Genomic DNA, 21,566 nt, shown 5'->3' with positions numbered 1-21,566 from the left:
AATACATTGCTATCTGCTTGCTGTGTGTGAAAATTGTAGCTTAGCTGTGTGGATGCTTGTTTAGAAGTTGTTCTCATCGTTTTGTGCAGTGCTCATTCCCATGCTTGAGAAGCTCTAATTCTATGATCTAGTATGGGGAACTACCTACCTCCTTCATATTGCTTCACTTACTTCCATGATGTTACTTCTCTCATGTAACGTTTTCCAATTCATAGGAATACATTCATCTCTGTCATTGGTGTCTTCATCTTTTAAAAGTTTTGTTTAAGCTGGTGCGCAGCTTTAATCCTAGCTCTCCTGGGAGGCAAAGGCAGAGGTGGAGGTAGGCAAATTTCTGAATTTTAGGCAAGCTTGGTTTACACAGGGAGTTTCAGGGCAGTCTTTGTGTAGTGAGATTCTGCCTCAAAAACAGAACAAAACAAAACAAAAAGTTTTTTTTGTTTGTTTTTGTTTTTTTTTTTTTTAAATTGTGAAAAGTGAACAAACCATTTCCCTTTCTGCATGAGGCTTTGACTTTGGTCAGCTATCTTCTCTTATTACTCAGTGGAAGAAAAACTCATAGTCAATGTTCCTTGGAAGTATAATTTAAAGAGAAGGGCCAGGAATTGTATCTGAACTACAACAAACATTCAGTGAACTATAAATTCCCAGATGAGATTGCTAAAATGTAAAGTGAGTTCACTGAATGATGCAAAGCTGACATAACCATGTGGGACTCCATAACCAACACCTGGGCTACTGTTACTAAAGGTATTTTTCTGGTGAGATCTCTTGTCATGAAGCTGTCAAAAGCTCCATAAATTGCTGATGTTCCTTGCCAACAAGAGAAAGTAGAATTGATTTTATTGCTGACCAAAAGTCAGGAAGCACATTACTTTGTGAAGCTGTGGCTGTGTCACCAAGGGAAAGACAAGGACAGAGACAACTGAAGAAAGCAAATTTGATTCAGGGCAGGCATTTCTAAGCTGGGATGGGTTGTGGTGATCTGTTAAGATTGGGTAAGATCAACAGTTGAGAGTTAGTGGTGGTAGCTAAGTGAGGCTGGCCACGTTTGGCCATAGTGCTTTCAGGCTTTGTGCATGCTATGCATGAGCTCTACTAGCAAGATACACAGAGTTCTAAGATTGGAGTTTTAAAGCAAAGAACTGAAGGAATCTTAAGAGTACAAACTGTCTGCTGATGTTTTCTACCAGTGCATTATGGTGTTTGGAAATTTCCAATACCAGAAAAACAAGAATTTGGGGCAGGAAGTTCTTGGAAAGTAGGATCACTTTAGTAGATGCAGAGTAGGGCATGCCGTCCTGCTAATGTAGGCATCATAATATCAGTTCTCTGAGTCAGATGGAGTGGTCAGAGGAAGGCAGTTTCATATCTGAAGGCTTTAAGTCAAGATAGCTCTAGTCTATCTTCCTCAAAATTGACTTGTCTGTTGTGGGAAGATGGCCACAAGGACTACAGCTCTGTAGACACTTCCACAGATTCCTATGAGGTCAACCTCCACAGAAGAGGCTACTGTACTGACAAGCCATGCCTCCTATCCTACAAGCTCTCTGAGTCTGCTGTTTATGGCAGTCTTGTGAGTTGATATTTGAATTGGTCAGCACTGGGGGGCACAGATACAGATTTCACCAGCACATTTCTACTTTGTGTTCTTTGGGGGAACACAGATGCTGTCTCCTCCCATTTGCTCTCTTTCTCCTCTCTCTCACCTTCATTCTTCTTCTTCTTCTTCTTCTTCTTCTTCTTCTTCTTCTTCTTCTTCTTCTTCTTCTTCTTCTTCTTCTTCTTCTTCTCCTCCTCCTCCTCCTCCTCCTCCTCCTCCTCCTCCTCCTCCTCCTCCTCCTCCTCCTTCTTCTTCTCTCACTCTCTGTAGTTCAAGGTAGCATTAAATTGACTACATATTCTAGGCTAGTTCATACTTACTGTGCATCAAAGCTTGACCTGGATTTAATGATTCTCCTCTCTTGAGCTTCTGAACACTGGGCATGTAGTTATGTGCCATCATGTCTGTCCCATGACAACCATTTTCACTGTGTTTGCGTTTAGATCAGTGTGCCAATTAAAAATTAGCTCTCTTCAGATACTCTTATCATTGCACAAGGAATTCTATTAAGTTTTTAATGCCCTTCCTTAAATGCTTTTGTTTGAGATTTTATAGCTGTCATAACTGTTCTAGCCGCTTAAAATAGTATTTTTATTAATTCTTTGATAATTGCATACAGTGTATCTTAATTGTGTTTGCCACTTACTCCCCCCTCTAACTCCTCTGAGATCAACCCCATACTTCCCCACCACCTCTTTTTAAAATTAATTTTGTTTTAGTAATGCAAAGAATTCAATTTTTATTACTCATATCATCATGACTATGGGGTCATCCAATGGAGTGTGATCACTCTTCTAGGAGTCACACCCTTAAAGAACCAATTTTCCTTCCCTCAGAAACCATTTACTGTCAATAGGTCCTTCCCCTTCCATTGTCCTAGACACTTTTAATGAGGAAGTGTAGACATCAGAAGCCTAGCAACATTACTTCCTTATAATTAGAAATTCCTAGACTAACAAAACTAAATACCAAACATTTGAATTTAGCAACATTACTTCCTTATAATTAGAAATTCCTAAACTAACAAAACTATATACCAAACATTTGAATTTTAGAATCTATTTTACTTCATGCTTAATACTAAAATCTAAAAATTAAAGTTAATAGCAATATAGACAATGTTGTCTATATTGGCAAAAATGATTATTTTATGATATATAGTTTCTATGTTAGCATGGATAAGTTTATATCACTAACATTGAACATTAGTTCCATCATGTTTCTGGTGTGTAGAGTGAATAATAACTGTTTAAAATGACTTCAGAGATAATGGTGGTAGATTTAGAAGCACATATGGGTGGCTCAAGGAAAAATTACTTATTTTTCTATCAAAATAATTCTTTAGGTAGAAAAAGAAAAGGCCCTTTCCTTAATTTTATTCACCAATTTACTCCCAACTGTACATTGAATTTCCTACTTACTCTGAGTGATGGGGATCTAGCAGTGGATGAGATTGTAATTTCTCCTGTCTTCATGGAACTATTTAAGAGGAATTATATCAGGCATTGTTAATAAAAAGAAAGAATTCTATATTCAGGACTATTTTAGAGAGAATGTTGCAATGGAGATAAGAGCATTTTGTTGAGACAAATTCTCTGGAGGTTGATCAATGGGATTCGGGCACCTGTAAATACAGGTTGCTTGATGCTTATCAAAGTTTGGTCTAGAGTCTTTGCAATAGGGAAGGCTCTGTATCTTCCATGAGTATGTCTTAGAAAATATTCCCCCAAGTCCTTGATCAAGTCATTCCTGCTTTATAAATCTGGGAAGGGGTTAGGAAGTTTATATCTTAAAGAACTTCAGAAAGAATTTTTCACTGAAAATTTTCAGTGAGAAATGCTCTAAGTAAAGGAAGTCTGTGTCTTGGAATTGTGATGAAATCTGGCTAAAGATTTATCAAGTTAAGACCATCTTGGTTAAAGTTTATATGATGGTTGAACAAAAACACAGTGATCAAGAAAGAAAAATTTAATGTATCTATGTCTATATCTATATCTTTATATGTTGTATATATAAGTAGATATTGATATTCTCTCAAAGTTAAAATAATACAGGACAATAACTCACATAGGTAATGGCTTGAGTGATTAGAAGCTGAACCAGACAGGAAAGTATGTTGTGGTTAAATGTATCTGTTAGAAAAAAGAGATTTGTGTCACCTCAAGTGATAGGGCAGTTTAAATGTAAAGATGGCATTGTTTTAGACTATAGAAAAAGGAGCAATGGTAGCTTAGAAAGTAAAATGTGACCCTAGATCAAAATGATTGAAGAGGGTTTGGCCCAATACACAGGCAAATTCTTTAGTTAGGTGAGTTGGTCTAACCCTATGAGGTTGGCCAATGAGCAAGGGAGGGAGTGGTGGGGCTGGCTAGGGATAAAATAGGATCACAGTGGGCTGGAATAAACAGAGTTACTTTCTGAACACATTTATTATTGTCCTGTTTTGACATTGGATTATTTTAAATTATAGTCCATACAAATGCATGAACATGTATTGTTAAAATTGTTAGGAAGGGGCTATTTTCAGAGATTGCTGCAGGAGACATTGCTGCTCACTCTGAAGCTCTAGCTGTTTTAGGATTTGCAGATCTTCCCTGGACTGCTCAGTTAGTAATCTTATTCACTCAGTGTTACCCTCAAGTCTTTCCTCTCCTCTCTACTCCCTGGAGTTTTTAGTTTGGTGGCCAAGCTTATATCCCATCCTGACTGGTACACAAAATGTGGAGGTCAAGGGTCTGTCTGTCTGTCTGTCTGTCTATCAATCATCTATTAATCATCTATCTATCTATCTATTTATCATCTATCTATCTTTCTATCTTCTATTTATCTACTTATCTTCCTTCTATCTTTCCATCCTTCCTTCCTTCCTTCTTTCCTTCCTTCCTTTCTTCATTTCTTCTGTAGTTCTGGGTAAGATTAACTTTTGTATCAGTGTATTTGGTAGAGGAAATCACCTTCCCCTATGTAGGTGGGTCTTTTTCAGTATGTTCAGAACCCAAACGGAACAAAAACGTAGAAAGGAGAAATTCTTCCAGCTCTTCCTACTCCTTCTTCTTTCTGTATTTTTATATATTTCCTGTTTTATCCATTGATTGGGTATTTCATCTCATTTTGTCTTGCTCAGAGGCCAGGGCTAATAAAACAGTCTGTTCTTAGTCTTCACATTCAATTGCATTATGCTTTTGGCCTTCCTGGACCTCTGGTTTACAGGTGGCGATGTATGGGTCTGTAAAGCCACTGTAATCATGTGAACTAATTTCTCAAATATCTTTCTGGACATATATAAATAGAGGTCTCTACAGAGCTGTGGACGTCTCTCTTGATGGATGTAATAACTTATATACCTGTGATTTTTTTCCTTTCTTTATACTGTCTCCATTTCTAATTCTATCTGTAAGTCTTCTACTAGTTGATTTCTATTTCTGTTCTATTAGTTCTGATTCCCTAGAAAACTCTGTGTTATACACTGTCCTGGAAGTTTGCTTCTCTACTGCTGTGGTAAAACACTGACCCAAAGCAATTTGGGATGAAAGATTTATTTGCTTTACACTTTCTTGTCCAACATCAAGGGAAGTCAGGGCAGGAACTCAAGTAGGAGACTAGGCAGGGACCATAGTAGAAAGGTATTTTCTCATTTGCTGCCCATCACTTGCTCAACTGCTTTCTTATGGAACCCAGGATTACCTGACCAGGGATGGCTCCTCCCACAGTGATCTGGGCCATCTCATGTCAATCAAGAAAACATTTCACAGACTTGCTTACAGGACAACCTGACAGAGGCAATCCTCATTTGAGATTCACTTTTCTATAATAATTCTAGTTTGTGTCAGATTTATAAAAACTAATATGCATATTCTTAACTTCTTCATTTTTCATTTACTTACATACTTAATTGCAATCGCATTAGCCTTTTTCTGCTTCAAATTTCATTGTCTGTTACTTTATTCTGCTAGCATTTCTTGAACCAATTATCAGTGCTATACAGCAAGAATCCCAACTTCTTTGAGAAATGGAATAACTAAGAGAAGTCTCTAAAGCAATGCTACTTAAGCTCAGACCTGGAAGATGAGTAGGGATATATCTGGCAAAAGAAGTGGCTGGAAGGTTAGAGAAACAGTTTTAAACAGCATTCTTGAAGGTCCCTCAGGGGAAAGAGAATATGACATATTTGAAGAAAGGAAAAAAGATCCTTTATGAAAGAATATAGAAAGTAAAGAAAGCTTTGGAGTTAGACTGAGTGGAGGGAGACTGTGTTAGAGTTTAGATTTGATTATAAAGGCTGTATATCTATTGAAGAAGGATTTAAAGCATCCTCCAACTTTGTTTGGGATATAAATACAATGTTTGGAGAAAGCAAAGGTATAGTCAATATCCTTCTTTGTAGGCTGCATATTTTGATCAGCCTCTGTATTTCCTCTTCTCTATACTCTCTGAATTTTTCAGTTTGATGGTCAAGCTTACATCCCATCCTGACTGGATATTAAAATATCTTCTGCAATGGGAAGCATTAAAATGTTAGTAAATTCTTGTTGCTAAATGGAAATATCCCTTTCTTTACAAGTATGTATATATGTATGTATGTATGCACACATGCAATGCATCTATCTTTCTATCTATCTATCTATCTATCTATGCAAGTCATTGTGATTCAGTAAGAATACAAATTTTCTAAAGCAGGTGTCATGTACAAGTCATTTAAATTCAGATCCCCTACTGAAGGATGCAGCTAATGCTTGGAGTAATTAGGATTATTTCCCTATGGAGCTCTTGGTAGCATGAGTCAGAAAAGTAAGTTCTGAATAGAAAGTAGGCAATAGAATTTGTTATCTGGGTTAGAGGTTCAGATAACAAATGTAGTTTGCAATTTTCTCTCAGTTTTTAAATTGCACTCTACAAAAGGAAATGGAAATGGACTATGGAGTCATTCATGTATAAAATCTATTTAGAATAAGAGCTCAATACTTATGAAACAAAGCTTTTATTGTTTTGTAGTTTCTGTCCAGTTGCCTGATGTAGTTTACTTGTGAAAATTCTATTAATGATTTATTACAATATCAATGTTGGAGGAGTAAGAAATTATTAATGTACTAGTTTTTCAATAAACATTTGAGTGCCTACTATGTGCCAAACTACTACAGGATGAATTGTGGATACAAGAATGAAAATATTATAACAGGCAAACACAGCCACAAATACAAATATCGTGATGGAAATGTGTAGTCCCTTTGAGATTATATAATGAAATGACCTGGTCTTAACAGGGAAGTAACAGGAGATGATGACTGTGCTGAGCTGTAAAGTAGTAATAGATCCATGTAGGCTAAGGATGGGGGCATGAAAGAATTGCAGAACACTCCATCTGGAACAAATGACAAATGCACCAGGTCTATTCAGTAGTTCAGTAGTAAGGTGGGTAGGGAAGAGATGAGTGGTAGAGATTGAGGTTAGAATGATAAGCATGGGCTAGGTCATGATTGCAAAGCTGAACAAAGTTTGGAGTAAGTCAAAGCTATGATGATAAGCTGTCAATGAGTCTAACAATGAGACGGGCTTATGATGTTTATAAGAAGCTGAATGCACTTAAGTAAATGCCTTGGGGCATAAGAAACTCTTGAAGTGGAGGAAAGAGAAGCTCATACTATGGTAACAATGAAGGTGGAGAAAAACTGGCATTTGAGAGACTTAGAGGATAAAATGAATAAAATTTAAAGGTAGATTAACAATAAAGGATGTTAAAAGAGATGACAAGGATACCTCATTGTTTCTGATTTCCTAATCAGACAATATTTTTAAGATAGTGAAGGCAGCATAATATCATTTTTACTGAGATAAAAAGAAAATATTCAAATGTCTATGGAAAAATATAACTGAATGAGGAATTGTTAGAGCTAGATTAGAGTAATTTTAAAATACAGAGAGTAAATGAAGTTACAAATAAAATATTAAAGCTTCTCAGTAGTTGAGAAATGCATTGAAGTTGTTTAGTAAATCTATACTGTAAGTGATCACCTGCATTGTGTGGCTCCCTGACTAATTCTTATTTGGGTGTAAAGAAAGTTGATATTTGGTGATATTTCAAATCAAGGTTGAGGCTGCAATGGATATGATACATTTCAGATTGTGTCCTTGGGCATGGATATGTAAAAATTGGGAAAGTTTTGCACCTTGGATGACCTCTAATATTGGTTTATTGAAAAGCTATTTACATTGGTACCACTTTAAGTAATGCTGAGATTATAGGTCATATTAGATTTCAGCAATAATTTCAAAGTTTATGCATTCATAACTTTTACTTCCCTGTTTTGGAGAAGTGATTGTTATGAACCCATGTAAAGTAAGGTAATAACGTGTTTTCTGAAATAATAGACAAAGGATACCTAATAACTGTATATTAAACATGTTTCAATTTGCAGGCCCATGTCTTTCCTACTTGGTGATTTTGGTTTAAATCTTTTATGTCAGATAGATATGTATATTTTCTTCTGCAATTCAAGTATGACATTGTCTTACTTATAGCTGATGACTCTGTGGTTTAAATGAGCAGTGCTGATCTAGGCTGCTCTGGGCTTATTTCAGTCAAGTTCACCAATGAATCACTTGCTAGCTACTGAATTGACCGAAGCTGAGGTGGTAGAACTCAGTGATGCAAAGGCTGCTTCTGCCACATCTGTGGCCATTCCTCCTCCCAAAACTTGGTTATTCCTTTTCACACAGTAGCTAGGTTGTCTTGTAAGACTATGAGCAGAGCTGTGCATTGGATTCATGGTCTGGGTTTGGAACTGACACAATGGCACTGATACCAGAAGGCTGGCTCAGATTTGAGGGTTTGTAAATAAAGTCTGTCTATTAATGGTTAGATTGCAAGTCATTTTTTAAAAAAACTTTAAAAAAATTATATAAATTAAAAATATTCCTATTTTACATATCCACCTCACGTACCTCTCTCTCCTGTCCACCCATGCCCCCCACCAACCTCAAGTCATTTTACAGAGGATAACTGATACAGGAAGGGAAATTATCCCAGCTTTGTGTGTGTGTGTGTGTGTGTGTGTGTGTGTGTGTGTGTGTGTGTGTGTGTGTGTTTTAAATGCTCTGTCACAGAATCCTTTGTTGCAAGATGGCAAGGTATAGGCAAAAAACCATGCAACAGGACACTGGGTCTAAATATCTGGTCTTTTGCCAACCCTTTATTTTTATGGGACATTATTGTTATTATTATTCACAGGAAAGTCCTTGATTATTTTTTGTATTTTCACAACAAAGAAAGGAAGAAAGCAAGAAAGAATATTGGCTGAATTGCATGCCTACTATTGTTAGTGATTATCAACTGAACTAACTGGTGTGTGTTTTAGATGGCTTTATCATTGCAAGGACTTGTTCTCAGTAGTTCTTAATGTGGAAATAGCATGGAGGCTTCTCTTGCTCTCAGTTGTTTCCTGCTCTACTATGGCTTTGCAGGGTGGGAGGGCTTACAATGGAAGGACATTGACAAAGATGGGGAAGGCAGTTGGGATCAATGAGAGTTCCCCATTAACCCTGTCGTGTTCTACTATGCATTTGCTCGGGGCTCTGTGCTGTAGGATGTCAGAGGTTAGAATAAAGCAGAAGAAAGCCATGGGGTGCAGAAGAAGGCACAACAGGACAGTGAAGTGTGGAGTGAAATAAAGCAGAAAATGAAGATTCAACACTGGTGGAAAGAAGAGAATCAAGAAATTGTAATTAGAAGTATGCACAGGTCAGGAGAGAAATTTTTATCAGAGGAATAAAATTAAATTTATCGGCAAATTAAATCCAATTTGTGGCCCATTGTAAAGGTCATAGGAATGAATCATAAGATTGGAAAATACTATGTTTTAGATACTGAGTTTGGCTAATCCTGCTCTCTAGTAATAGGATGAATGAGAAATCATTCATCTGAACCTGTGATCTTTTAGTATCACAGGCAAGAACATGGGATCTTCCAAAGTACTTTAGGAAAAGCACATTGGTGTTAGGCATGAAACTTCACAAAGCAAACCTTATCCCATCACTACCTGTTCCCCAATAATGAAAGCTAATCTCCTGAATTCTAACCAATAGGGTAATTTAGCTTCTTTCTGAACTTCACACAAATGGACTCATACAGTAGATACTCTTTGGTGTCTTATTGCTTTTGTGTAATATGGTATTTTTATACTTATTTCTGTTATTAGGTATAGTTATAGTTTATTTTTAAATAGTATTCCATTGAATGAAGATAGTATACCTTATCCATTTTGCTGGGATGGAGACTTGGCTTTAAGTTATTCTGAGTTTTTATTTCTAACGACTGCACAATATTCATTTTGATACAAAATAATGGAGATTTTCTGAACAAAGCCAGCTTAGTTATTTGTCTGTTGCTTTGGATGTTTCTGATTAGATAAAACAACTAATGAATTGAACTCTGAAGTTCAAAGTTGAAGTTTGGTATTGATTTGGTAGCAGAAAGTCCTAGTGCACTATTGCTACATACAAAAATAATGGGAAAAGCATGAAGTAGATGGATATGTGGGTGAGGATGTGTCAAGTGTTTCCTTAGCAAGATTTGTGTTGTTAGGACTGTGTAGGCTGTGATGGAGAATGGACAGGAAGACTGCAAAGCAAATGGCTGTTGTGAAGAATGTGTTAAGGACTTGGAGGGCTGGGCCTTGGTGATGCTTGCACTATTTGCTTGTGACCTTGAAGCCTGTCTGCTATATGTGATGAAGGTCAGAATCCCACTACTGTAGAGTGAAATAACTCGTTATGTTTCCCAGGACTGGGTAACCCCAGAGACCATACTTTGTGGATTTTTCTGACTGAGTCCTGCCAAGGGGGCTTACATATGTCACTGTATCTCAGTTTTTAGGCAGGTCCTGTAAAGAGTGCTCCCCATTTGAGTCACCTTCCGTTTAGTGCACGTGGTCTTGCCATAGTGAGCTTCAGAATGAGCAAGGAGTCTTTAGCCAGCTTGCTCCTCCTGTTCTCAGAGCCTTTTTTTTTACCAGACATGTGAACACTAAAAAATGACTAAACTTTTCTGGACCATGTTTTCATGTTCATGATCTTATCACACAGCATTATTTTGGGGGAATAATTGAACTCACATATGGAAACCACTGAGGACAGTACCAAGTATGTGGTATTTTTTGCCACCTAATCTATCTTTTTGAAGCAGCAGTAAGTGATCTAGCTTTTTGCTTGGCTGACTGCAAGTGGTACATGGCACATGGCTGTTGATCTCTTGGTACATTCCTCCATTCATGGCAGTCCAACCATGAGCCAGGTTGCTCACCGTAGGCTTGCACAGAATGCACTCACACACAGGAATCCAGCTCTAGTTTCTTCCCTATGTATTACAGTCTATGAATTTTAGTTTTTTCTCTGCAATCCTGTGGTGAAAATATCTACTGTGCCCCCTGAATGTGTGGTTTGGTCAATGCAGAGATAATATTTCTCTTTCATATTCATTGATAAGTTCTATTCTTGCAATGCAAAGTTACACTTTCTGTTTCTTGTCCACATTATGCTTTCAAGTCAGTTTGTTAGCTATAACCAAAGGACTCCAGATCCATCCCCACACTTACTTATTCTAAAAGTGACTCCTTCATTTATTGACTGTATTGACTGCTTAATGCAGATTCAACTGCCAGGTTGGTAATTGACAATAGATATACTCCTTAAGGAGTTTATAGTTCCCTGGCATGTCATGCGTGGAAACAGATTTGTAATAAAGTGTGATTGTGATAATTGTTTTACTAGAAATGTGCAAAGAGTATATATGATAGCACAAAGCTAAGCACCCAGTTCTCAGTGGGAAGAGAAAGTGAGGGCATGTCAATGAGGATAGTAGTGGGGAGAATATTTCCATGGCATAAAATCCTAGCCACAGGGGCTGGAGAGATGGCTCAGAGGTTAAGAGCACTGGCTGTTCTTCCAAAGGTCCTGAGTTCAATTCCCAGCAACCACATGGTGGCTTACAACCATCTGTAATGAGAACAGGTGCCTTCTTTCACCCTACAGGCAGAAAGAACACTGTATGCATAATTAATAAATAAAATTTAAAAAAAAGAAAAAAAATCCTAGCCACAAAGAAAATGGGTGAAAGGATTATTTAAATAGAGGAAAATAAACATGGCATGGAACAGCCTGGGATTCTGTTCACCATGTCTGGTAGATCCTGCAATTGCCTGGCAATCATTTAGAGGAGTGGCTAGCGTGGATGAGGACCAGATTATCAAGGGTTCACATGTTGTAGCAGAGCAGGCAAGTAATAGTTAATCCCATGAATGATAAGCCAGTGAAAATGGTTTTAGGTCAGAAAAGAACATGATTTGACTGATGTACATTTTGAAGATTTGTATGCTGGTAGCTTATAAAGTGTGATTTGGGACTAGTCACACAAGTACAACAAATTCAGCAGCATTACCATCGAGCAACACAAAACAAAACATGAAACCATGATTGAATTATGACTATAGAAATAAAGAAAGGAACCTTTTGATAGATTTGTTGGCTGGCTAAATGTCACTATCTTGGGCACTTTGAGTAATGAGCAGCCTGGAACTTGTAAGAAAGAGGGAAGAGTTGAGACTCAAATACCAGGTGGGTGACAGTGACATGTATAACAGGAAAGGGGTAAGGGACCGAGTTGTGAGAATGAAGCATCCCTGCCCCTTTCATACCTTTGAAATCCATGGGGCGTCTACATAGAAACATAGAGCAGGCATTTGCCTCTCATATAAGAAACTCAAGAGCGATTACTGTTGAGTGTTTGGAGACGAGGTCTTGGGGTTCATCCATTCCTACGCATAAGTCGAATGATACCTTAAAAGAGCTAGACACACTCAGGATGACAACCCCAGCCCATAAAAGAGGGTGGGGGAGGGTACTTTTGGAAGATGATTTTTGCAAGGTATGTCAGTTGGGGAGTTGGCTAAAAACAAGTTAAAAAGGAAAAAAAGGTCATCATAGAGCCTATGGCCAAACCTATGTTTGTAAAGTGAAGTTGGGCCAAGCTGTGGGAAACAGGCTTTTGAGTATGTGTCCCAGATAGGAATTGTGGTTTGGCTGGCCTGCTTCCTTTTGGATAAATTCTTTTTCTTTGGGACTCTAATTCTAGTGTATTCTGATTTGTACATTCTAGCAGGGGCTTGTGGCAATTTATTAGTTCAAGTGGGGTAAAAATATCTCCCATGATTTTTCTTTTGTTTTTAATGGAGAAGAATTCAAGCAGAAATTATGTAAATGGAGTTCTTAATTGGTCTAAATAATAAACACTTGGAGTCAGATATACAGGAAAATGCTGAGCGATCAGAGAGAAGGAGCAAGCCAAAGCCACCTTTACCTCATTAGCTTCCCAGTGGAAAAGAGAGTGAGTTCCTGTTTCTTCCCACCTATATCCTCTCTCCACCCAGCCATCTTACTTCCTGTCTGTATGTACAGACCTTCAGACCTCTAAGATTAGCTAGGGGCAAACTCCATCCTTTGATCTTATGATATCCTTTATTTGTACAAGCAAGATATAACCACACAAGGATTATTTTGGGGGCAGCTTTTAGAGAGAAGCCCCGCCATTTCTTCACAGATTCAAGCTACCTAAAAAACAGCATCAAGAGCAGCATTTAAAATAAGAAAAAAAAAATGAACTTTGAGTTTTCATGCATTTCAATTTTGAGTTCCTTTAAAGCAGAGGCCAGGAGTATTTATCTTAATGTCCCTAGCACTCAGCCCAGAGCCTGGCATACAGATGTGCTCCATAAGCCCTGGTTTTCTTTCTTATTTACATTATACATCTCCATATTTGAGCATTTCTGAACTGTCTTAACATACTCTATAACATGGATGCCATTGTATTATTCCTTTTTTCCCTTCCTTCTTCCCTCCATCCCTCCTTCCCTTCCTCCCTCTTCTCTCTCTCTCTTCCTCCCTCCCCCCTCTCTCTTTTCCTGTCTTGTGTTTATGTATACGTTTGTGTATGTGTCTAGGAATTGCTCTGCCTCACACACTGTCCACCTTATTTTTATTTTAGTTTAGTTTTTGAGATAAAGTCTCCCACTGGAAACTGGACCCTCCTGTTTCTGCCTCCCCAGTGCTGTATTACAAGCATATGTCACCGGGCCCAACCTCTTTTACATGGATTCCGGGGACAGAACTCAGGTTCCCCCATGCTAAAACAGCATGAGCTTTACGGATTGAGTGTGTGCTCAACCTTAATTCTACTTCTTTTAACTACTAAAAGTTCAGTATGTTATTCTTACTCCAAACCTTCAAGTGGAATGGGGCCTTATTTCAGGGCTGTTCATATGTCACAGCATCTGAGAGCTGGCCTGCCGCTTCTCTCTGTTGCTTCTGCTTCTTGTGTTCTGGTTTTCCTTTCTCTTCAAAATGTTCATAGTTAAAAACAAAGTAGAATAGAGCAGATGCATTCTGAACATTTTTTCCTCCCTTAAAATGTCAATAGCTTCACCGTTCTGTGGAGATTAGAGTCTTGTCATGGTCATCTCTGTTCTGCCTCATCAGTCCCTCCATTTGTCAGAGTAGGTGATGGTGGACCCTCTCTCTGATATCTGGGAAACAGAATTCACAGTAACTAGGTCACAGCCTTTACTTGATTTGCAGGTGAGAGCATCTCAGGACATTGCTTTAACTCTGCTCCATTTTGCAATCTGGTAGTCCAAAAACAGTGACTTTCTTGATTTTGATACATTTCTCAAAAAAAAAAAATATGAATGTCTTTCTGTTCTTACTTTGGAATTTGTCTCAATGACTATTGCTAGAAGATAGAGGGAATTTGGAGTTCGTGTACCAACCCTAGATTTAGCTCTGTTCATCCAGGCTGGGACAAATCATAATGGAAATAATGATGATCTTTGCTTCTTGTTCCTGTATGCACAGAAATGTTTATTGTATTCTTGCTGGTGAGACTGGGTTTCCCTATTCAGAAGGGGCAGTTTTTACCTATTAGAGAGTAAAGAATAAACAGAAACTTTAATAACAAGAAAAAGGAAGGAGCCTGGATGAGCCACCTCTTTAACTATATCCTGTGCAGAGTGCATTTGAAAACTGTTACTTCTCTCAGACAGAACAGTTCTTAGCCAATGGGAACTTGTTTCTGCTAGTAAATTTTGAGAAAACATTCTATTCCTGTGTAGAGTAGAATTTGCATTTTAAAGAAAACTATTTATCACTTTGGTTTTTTTTTCTTGTTTACTTAAGATTGAAGTTTTCTTATATGTATGCTTTTTAAAATATAATTTAGTGACCAAATTCATGAAAGTAGCCTGTCATATTTTTCCTATATATATATATATATTTTCATTTTGCAGGGAATCAGCAGCCTCTTCAGTTCTTTAAAGGTGGTGCGCCTCTTACGCCTGGGCCGTGTTGCCAGAAAACTGGACCATTACCTGGAGTATGGAGCTGCGGTCCTTGTGCTCCTGGTGTGTGTGTTTGGATTGGTTGCCCACTGGCTGGCCTGCATCTGGTATAGCATTGGAGACTATGAGGTCATTGATGAAGTCACCAACACCATTCAAATAGACAGCTGGCTCTACCAGTTGGCCTTGAGCATTGGGACTCCATATCGCTACAATACCAGTGCAGGGATCTGGGAAGGAGGGCCCAGCAAGGATTCCCTGTATGTGTCCTCTCTTTACTTCACCATGACGAGCCTTACGACCATAGGATTTGGAAACATAGCTCCCACCACAGACGTGGAGAAGATGTTCTCAGTAGCCATGATGATGGTTGGCTGTAAGTACCTTTTTTTCCCCTTTCTCCATTAAAAATTTCAGTGTTTGAAAAATGTTCCCCTGGTTTCAAATTCTTGACTGGATTTAAATGATCTACATTTTCTTAAGAAAAGTTTTAATTGAAACCATTGGCAATTGGTTTTTACTTTTGATTCAGCCCTAGGAATAAAAATGCAGGGAGTGTATTTCACTCTCTAGAATGCATTAACACATGAAAAACAGCGTGGGGAGGATGATAGAAAACTCAGACTGGGGAGTCTGATTTGATTCCATGAATGGTGTTGTACCTGGCAGCTCTTGAGAAGGAACTAGCTCTGCTATCTAGACAGGAGGTGTCTGGCACATTCTGTAGGTTTTGTTGGCAGCCAGATCTCTAAAAAAGCAGATGGGATATGATGTAAGACCATAAGTTAGAAAATATTTTAGTCAATAACTGAATTTCTGAATTAAAGTGGACTTCAGGATACAGTTTGATGTATTTCCTTTTTTATAATGAAGACTAGTGAAAAGAAGTTCATTAATCCATTTTTTTTGACAAACACTGTAGTCAGTTGAGTTTGTGATAGAGAATGAAAGGATTGGAGAGTTAAAGGCCCTTAGCAGTGACAAGGGTCCAAGATGCATTCCTGACTAAAGTGACTTGGTGATGTTCTTTGAAAGTAGAACACCCTTTCAAAGACCATGTGCTCTGCCCCCACATTCTGACTGAATGGCATCAGCATTCCAGACATGAAAGCAGTACAAACCTTAGATTGTGTTTCAAAATGTCTCGAAGGAAAGTTTTCAGGTCAGGCATTTTCCCCTTCAAGCTGACCTACCTGACTCATTCAAGTCTAGTTCAGATACCTAGAGTAATTTTAAGAAAGTTGTGTTGAAGATGGGGTCACTATTAACATATGTCATAACTCTTGAAGTCATTATCATTGATGTTGGTGTGAGCCTCCCCCCCCCCAGGCTCCAAATTGTAAAGCTTCAGATGTAGGCATTCACAAGATATATTTTTTAGAGGTCAAGGTTATTGGTTGGCCTGAATAGTGAATACCTTGAGTCTAGGCATTCATATTTCAGTGTGGAGAAGCTATTAGAACAATGATGCTAGCAAGTGTTTAGTTCCCCACTTTAATCATCATGTATAGAAAACTACAGAGACAAGAATACCTAGGTTCTAATTGCAGATTAGTGCTTCCGTGAGAGGGAGGATTAGAATGCAAGTGTTATCTATCCCAGGGTCCTTCAGAGGGAACATATTCCACATACACACAGACCTACCATGATGAATTAAACTGATATTCATATAAAAAGATATTTGGGCAATAATGTAATAAAGGAAATATTCTGTTAAACATAGAATTGAGCACTATGTTGCTTTTAATGCTTATGGAATACATGTTGCTTGAATCTTATTAGACCTAGCATTTGGTAACCTTTCTATTTTGACTATATGGACTGCCAGAAGTTCTGCTCACTGTGAAGACTTCCCTTCACCAGTGTCTTTCCAAGTTGTCCCAGAAAGGGGTTGTAATGCTGTAACTGTTCACTTCTGGGTATATAACCATCAGTAAAATAGCCTCTAGTCTCCTCCTCAGCTGGTCCACCTCAGGGAATACCCCATGAGGCTATTGGTGCATGCTTGGCAGCAGGCAACATTGTAATGGGAGTAGAAACCGTAGACATTTTTCCAACTTCTTCATGGAACTTGCTTGTGCCTTCAGGACCTGCTCATACACAATCATGGATATACCACTTCCATTTGATAATAGATTGCTGCTGTGCATATGCTAGTTTAAGGATTGATGGGTCAGATAAAATCCAGCTCATAAAAGGCATCTCAGATATCACAGTCGCTTTGTGGCCCATTTGTCAAACATTGCATTTCTACTAAGGCCTGATAGTGGGATAAGATCTGTCTCTCAAAGGGAGAATAGTCAGCAATTGATGGTAGACTCTTGCTCTAAAGTTTCTAAGCAGCATCCCTACCTGCCATTGACACCTCATGAATTATTTGATATACTGGATTATATGATCCAAGTGGAAGGACAGCCTGCACAGAAGCCTGGACCTGCTGAAGAACCTTCTGTCCAAGGCCCTACTCAAAACTAGAAGCTCCTGAGTCACTTGGCATATGGGCCAGAGTAATGCACCCAAGTGAGGAATGCATAGTGTAAAGAATCCAAATAGGTCCTCTAAATGTTGTGCTTCTCTTTTGTTGGTAGGATGGTCCAGGTGTAATAACTTATCCTTTGCTCTGGAAGGAATGCCTCTAGAGGCCTCACATACTGGATTTCTAAGTATTTCACTGAGGTGGAAGCCCATGAAATTTGAATGGATTTATTTCCCATTCTTTGATGTGTGTATGTGTTACCAGTGAGTTCAAAGTGGTTGCTACCTCCTGCTTACTTGGTTCAGTCAGCATAATGTTATTAATATAATGAATCAATGTGATATTTTGTAAAAGAAACAGATGATCAAAATCTATTCAAACTAAGTTATGACACAGAGATGGAGAATTAAGATATCCCTGTGGTAAAACTGTAACAGTTTGCTGATGGACTTGTCAACTAAAGACAAATAGATTCTGGTGGTCCTTATGGACAGGTATTGAGAAAATGGCATTTGCTAGATCAATAGCTGCATACCATGTACCAGGAGATGTGTTAATCTGCTCAAGTAAGGATGCCACATTTGGTACAGTAGCTGCAATTGGAGTCACTACTTGATTGAGTTTTCAGTAGTCAACTGTCATTCTCCATGGTCCACCTGTTTTCTGCATTGGCCAGATAGGAGAATTAAAAGGAAATGTGGTAGGAATTATCATCCCTGAATCTTTCAAGTCCTTGATGGTGGCACTAATTTTTGTAGTTCCTCCAGGGATGTGAAACTGTTTGATTCAATTCACTCTTCTTTTGGCAGAGGCAACTCTAACGCTTCCATTTAGCCTTTATAACCACAATAGCCCTCACTCTACATGACAAGGAACCAATATGAGAATTCCGCCAACTTCTAATTCTATTATAGATTCTGATGTCAAGTACGTTTGTGATTTATCAATTTGGACTCCTTTTGAGTGTTTCTTATTTGAAGGTATTACAGATAAAGCTGTTTATACATCTGCAGATAGATTTTTGTATGGACATAAGTCCTTAATTCTCTGTATAAATGCCCAGGATTACAAATAAATATATACTTAGATTTTAAAGAACTTGCCAAACTCTTTTACTGGTTGGGTAGTCTAGAATATCAATAACATAATCAAAGTAAAATAAAAACTACATAGAAGTTGAAACACATTCCTATTTCCTTTGTTCCTCAAGTCCCAAGGCTTGGAAGCATCCAAGACTGCCAATTTCTCCTGTGTTATACCCACCAACAGCAAAACCTTTCAACTTGACCTTCAAACTACATTTAATTACTTTATTGTGCTTCCACAGCTTACCACCTAAGTCCAAATCAATATTGCTGATAGCTTGGAGTACTGAATTAGTCTTCTGTATTTTCCTTCTATTGCTATTCTTCCCTAGAATCTCTGTCTAGTGCCCCCATTTAAAGTTAATATACAGCACCATTCCTCAGCACATGTATCCTCAGTGCACACAAACAAAGCCTACATTACTTACTCTATTTCCCCATACATGTAGAAATGTATTTTATTTTATTTTATTTTTATTTGTCCTTTGAGAATATCATATAATGTGTTTTTGAGGATACTCACCCTCCAACCCCTCCCAGATCTGATGGTTATTCTTGGTTGTCAATTTGACTATATCTGGAATTCAAATCCAAGTGGCTGGGTACATCTGAACGGGATTTTTCTTTTTGATAATTTTTTTATTTAAATTTGAAACAAACTTGTTTTATGTGTCAATCCCAGTTCCCTTACCCTCCTGTCCTCCCCTGTCCCCCACCAACCTCCATCTCATCTCCTTTCTGCTCCCCAAGGAGGGTGAGACCTTCCATGGGGAGTCTTCAAAGTCTGTCATATCATTTGGAGCAGGGCCTAGGCCCTCCCCTATGAGTCTAGGCTGAGGGAGTATCCCTCTATGTGGAATGGGCTCCCAAAATCCATTTGTATATTCGGGATAAATTCTGATCCATTACCAGAGGTCCCACAGACTGCCTAATCCTCCTAACATCCACATTCAGTGAGTCTGGGATGGTCCTATGCTGGTTTCCCAGCTATCAGACTGGAGTCCATGAGCTCCCCCTTATTCAGGTCAGCAGTTTCTGTGGGTTTCTCTAGCCTGGTCTAGACCCCTTTGCTCATCACTCCTCAAGAGGGTTTTTTCTTAATTAAATCATTTGAAATATATATACATATATTCCTAAAATAAATGTACACTTGTACATAGAAAGAGTTGAAGTGGAGTTACCCTAAACAGGACAACAATGACTCTGTTTGATATCACAGACTAACAAATAAAAAGCTCCATGCCAGGGTTGCATTACCTTTTTAGGAGTTGTTGGCCAGTGAGGTCCCATAGATCCTCCCCAAATACAGGCTATTGCTGATGATATTGGATATCCTTTGGAGGAGCTGATATTAAGATCCTATTGTTGAAGACACTGTATTTGAGTCACACAAAACAGAGATAGCTATCAGGTTGGTACCGGTATGGAAGTATAATCTCTCCTGGCTTGCTTTCATAATGCTGGGAGGTTCTATCCATGTTACCAAAGAAAAAGAGTAATCATTAGTCCAGACTTACCCAGATGTAAACCCTGGGAGCTATGATAATATCTGCCCGAAAGACATGCCCACTGATGCAATGGAGCACAAACATCCTGTGACTTCTTAAATCTGATTGGCTTTAAGTTCCATCTTACAAGAGGAAACCAATTCCTCGCACCATTGTCAAGTCAAGAACCTTTGGCTAGATAGGTCATAGGCCTGAGGGGAAACTTACTACTGTTATTATGCTAAATGGAATAGTATTAAACTGACTCTGAATGATTTATCATACTCACAGATTATTGCATCTCAGCCCCATCAGAGATTTGCAGTAGATAGTGAATAATTTACCTATTGCATCTTTATTGATGAGATCATATTATATCTTCCCTTTGTGTTTCCTACTCTTCTTGCTCTTGTCTATTTTCTCCCAGGTAATACTAGGTCTCTGGCTTTCTTTAAGCATATTAAGCCAAATCTCTTTACCTCTACTTACAGCAGTCACATCCTAACCTACTGTTGTGGAGTTTTATCATTGGGAAGAAGGGAACAAACACCTACTCATCCTAGAGAACTAATGATAGATCAAAATATAGATACCACCAAAGTCTAACTTGGTGAGCCAGTAAGTTTTATTGGAGTTACAGGAATATGGATGAGGGACTGCTTAAAAGAGCATAAATGAGTCAAATTTATTCCACCAATATCCCACTCTAGCATGGGTGACACCTCACAGAAGGTGGAAACCTGAAGGATAATGAACAACTTGCAGGTAGCTCAGCATCTTTTCCAAGTAGCTCAATTTGTTTGAATTCCTTCTGGGCATCAGCCAGTCTTCTAGAACATTTGGCTTGTCTCTGCTAATTTCAAAATGTCAGCTTCTTATGATCAGGGCCTTCAGTTACTGCTTTCTACTTCTGTAACCTCAACACCTGAACAATTCCTAACCATTCCTTGCTTGACTCCAATGAACTGTGAAAATGAATGAGGTTGAAAAGGATCCAGATGGTTATGGGGGGGGGGGCTCTCCCATCTTTATGTGTGTCCCAGATAGGGTTTTTTTTATTTAAATTTCAAACAAGCTTGTTTCACATGTCAATCCCAGTTTTCTTACCCTCCTTTCCTCCCCTGTTCAGCCCACCAACCCTCATCCCATCCCCTTTCTGCTCACCCTCACGGAGGGTGAGGCCTTCCATGGGGAGTTGTCAAAGTCTGTAATATCATTTAGAGCAGGGCCCAGACCTTCCCTCATGTGTCTAGGCTGAGAGTTTCTCTCTATATGGAATGGGCTCCCAAAGTCCATTCATATACTAGGGGAAATGGATTCCAGTCTGATAGCTGGGGAACCCAGATAGGGTTTTAAAAATGACTGACCACAGAGATGTTGTACCTTCAGCCTTGATGCTGATACTTCTGTGAAGTTAGAAATCCACCCATCTACATTTGTTTTTCTTTGGGATTCTAGAAAATCTGGTAGTTGTTTTGTCCCAGCCCAAGTCTCTCAATTGGCCTGTTGGTATAAGGTATAAGAAGACAGCTAGTA

The 21,566-nt window shown here is 38.5% G+C and overlaps 1 protein-coding gene across 1 annotated transcript in view; it reads left to right on the top strand.

Moving 5' to 3' along the window:
* Kcnh5 (potassium voltage-gated channel subfamily H member 5) overlaps positions 1-21,566 on the top strand; it is a 283,311-nt gene that overhangs the window by 71,600 nt on the left and 190,145 nt on the right. Inside the window, exon 7 of the mRNA XM_051196001.1 lies at positions 14,932-15,358. Coding sequence (XP_051051958.1) covers positions 14,932-15,358 — 427 coding nt within the window. The remainder of the gene's footprint in view (positions 1-14,931; positions 15,359-21,566) is intronic.

Source organism: Phodopus roborovskii, unplaced genomic scaffold (genome assembly GCF_943737965.1).
Source record: "Phodopus roborovskii unplaced genomic scaffold, PHOROB, whole genome shotgun sequence".
In the NCBI taxonomy this organism is placed as follows: domain Eukaryota; kingdom Metazoa; phylum Chordata; class Mammalia; order Rodentia; family Cricetidae; genus Phodopus; species Phodopus roborovskii.
This window is presented reverse-complemented; position numbering and strand designations above follow the sequence as displayed.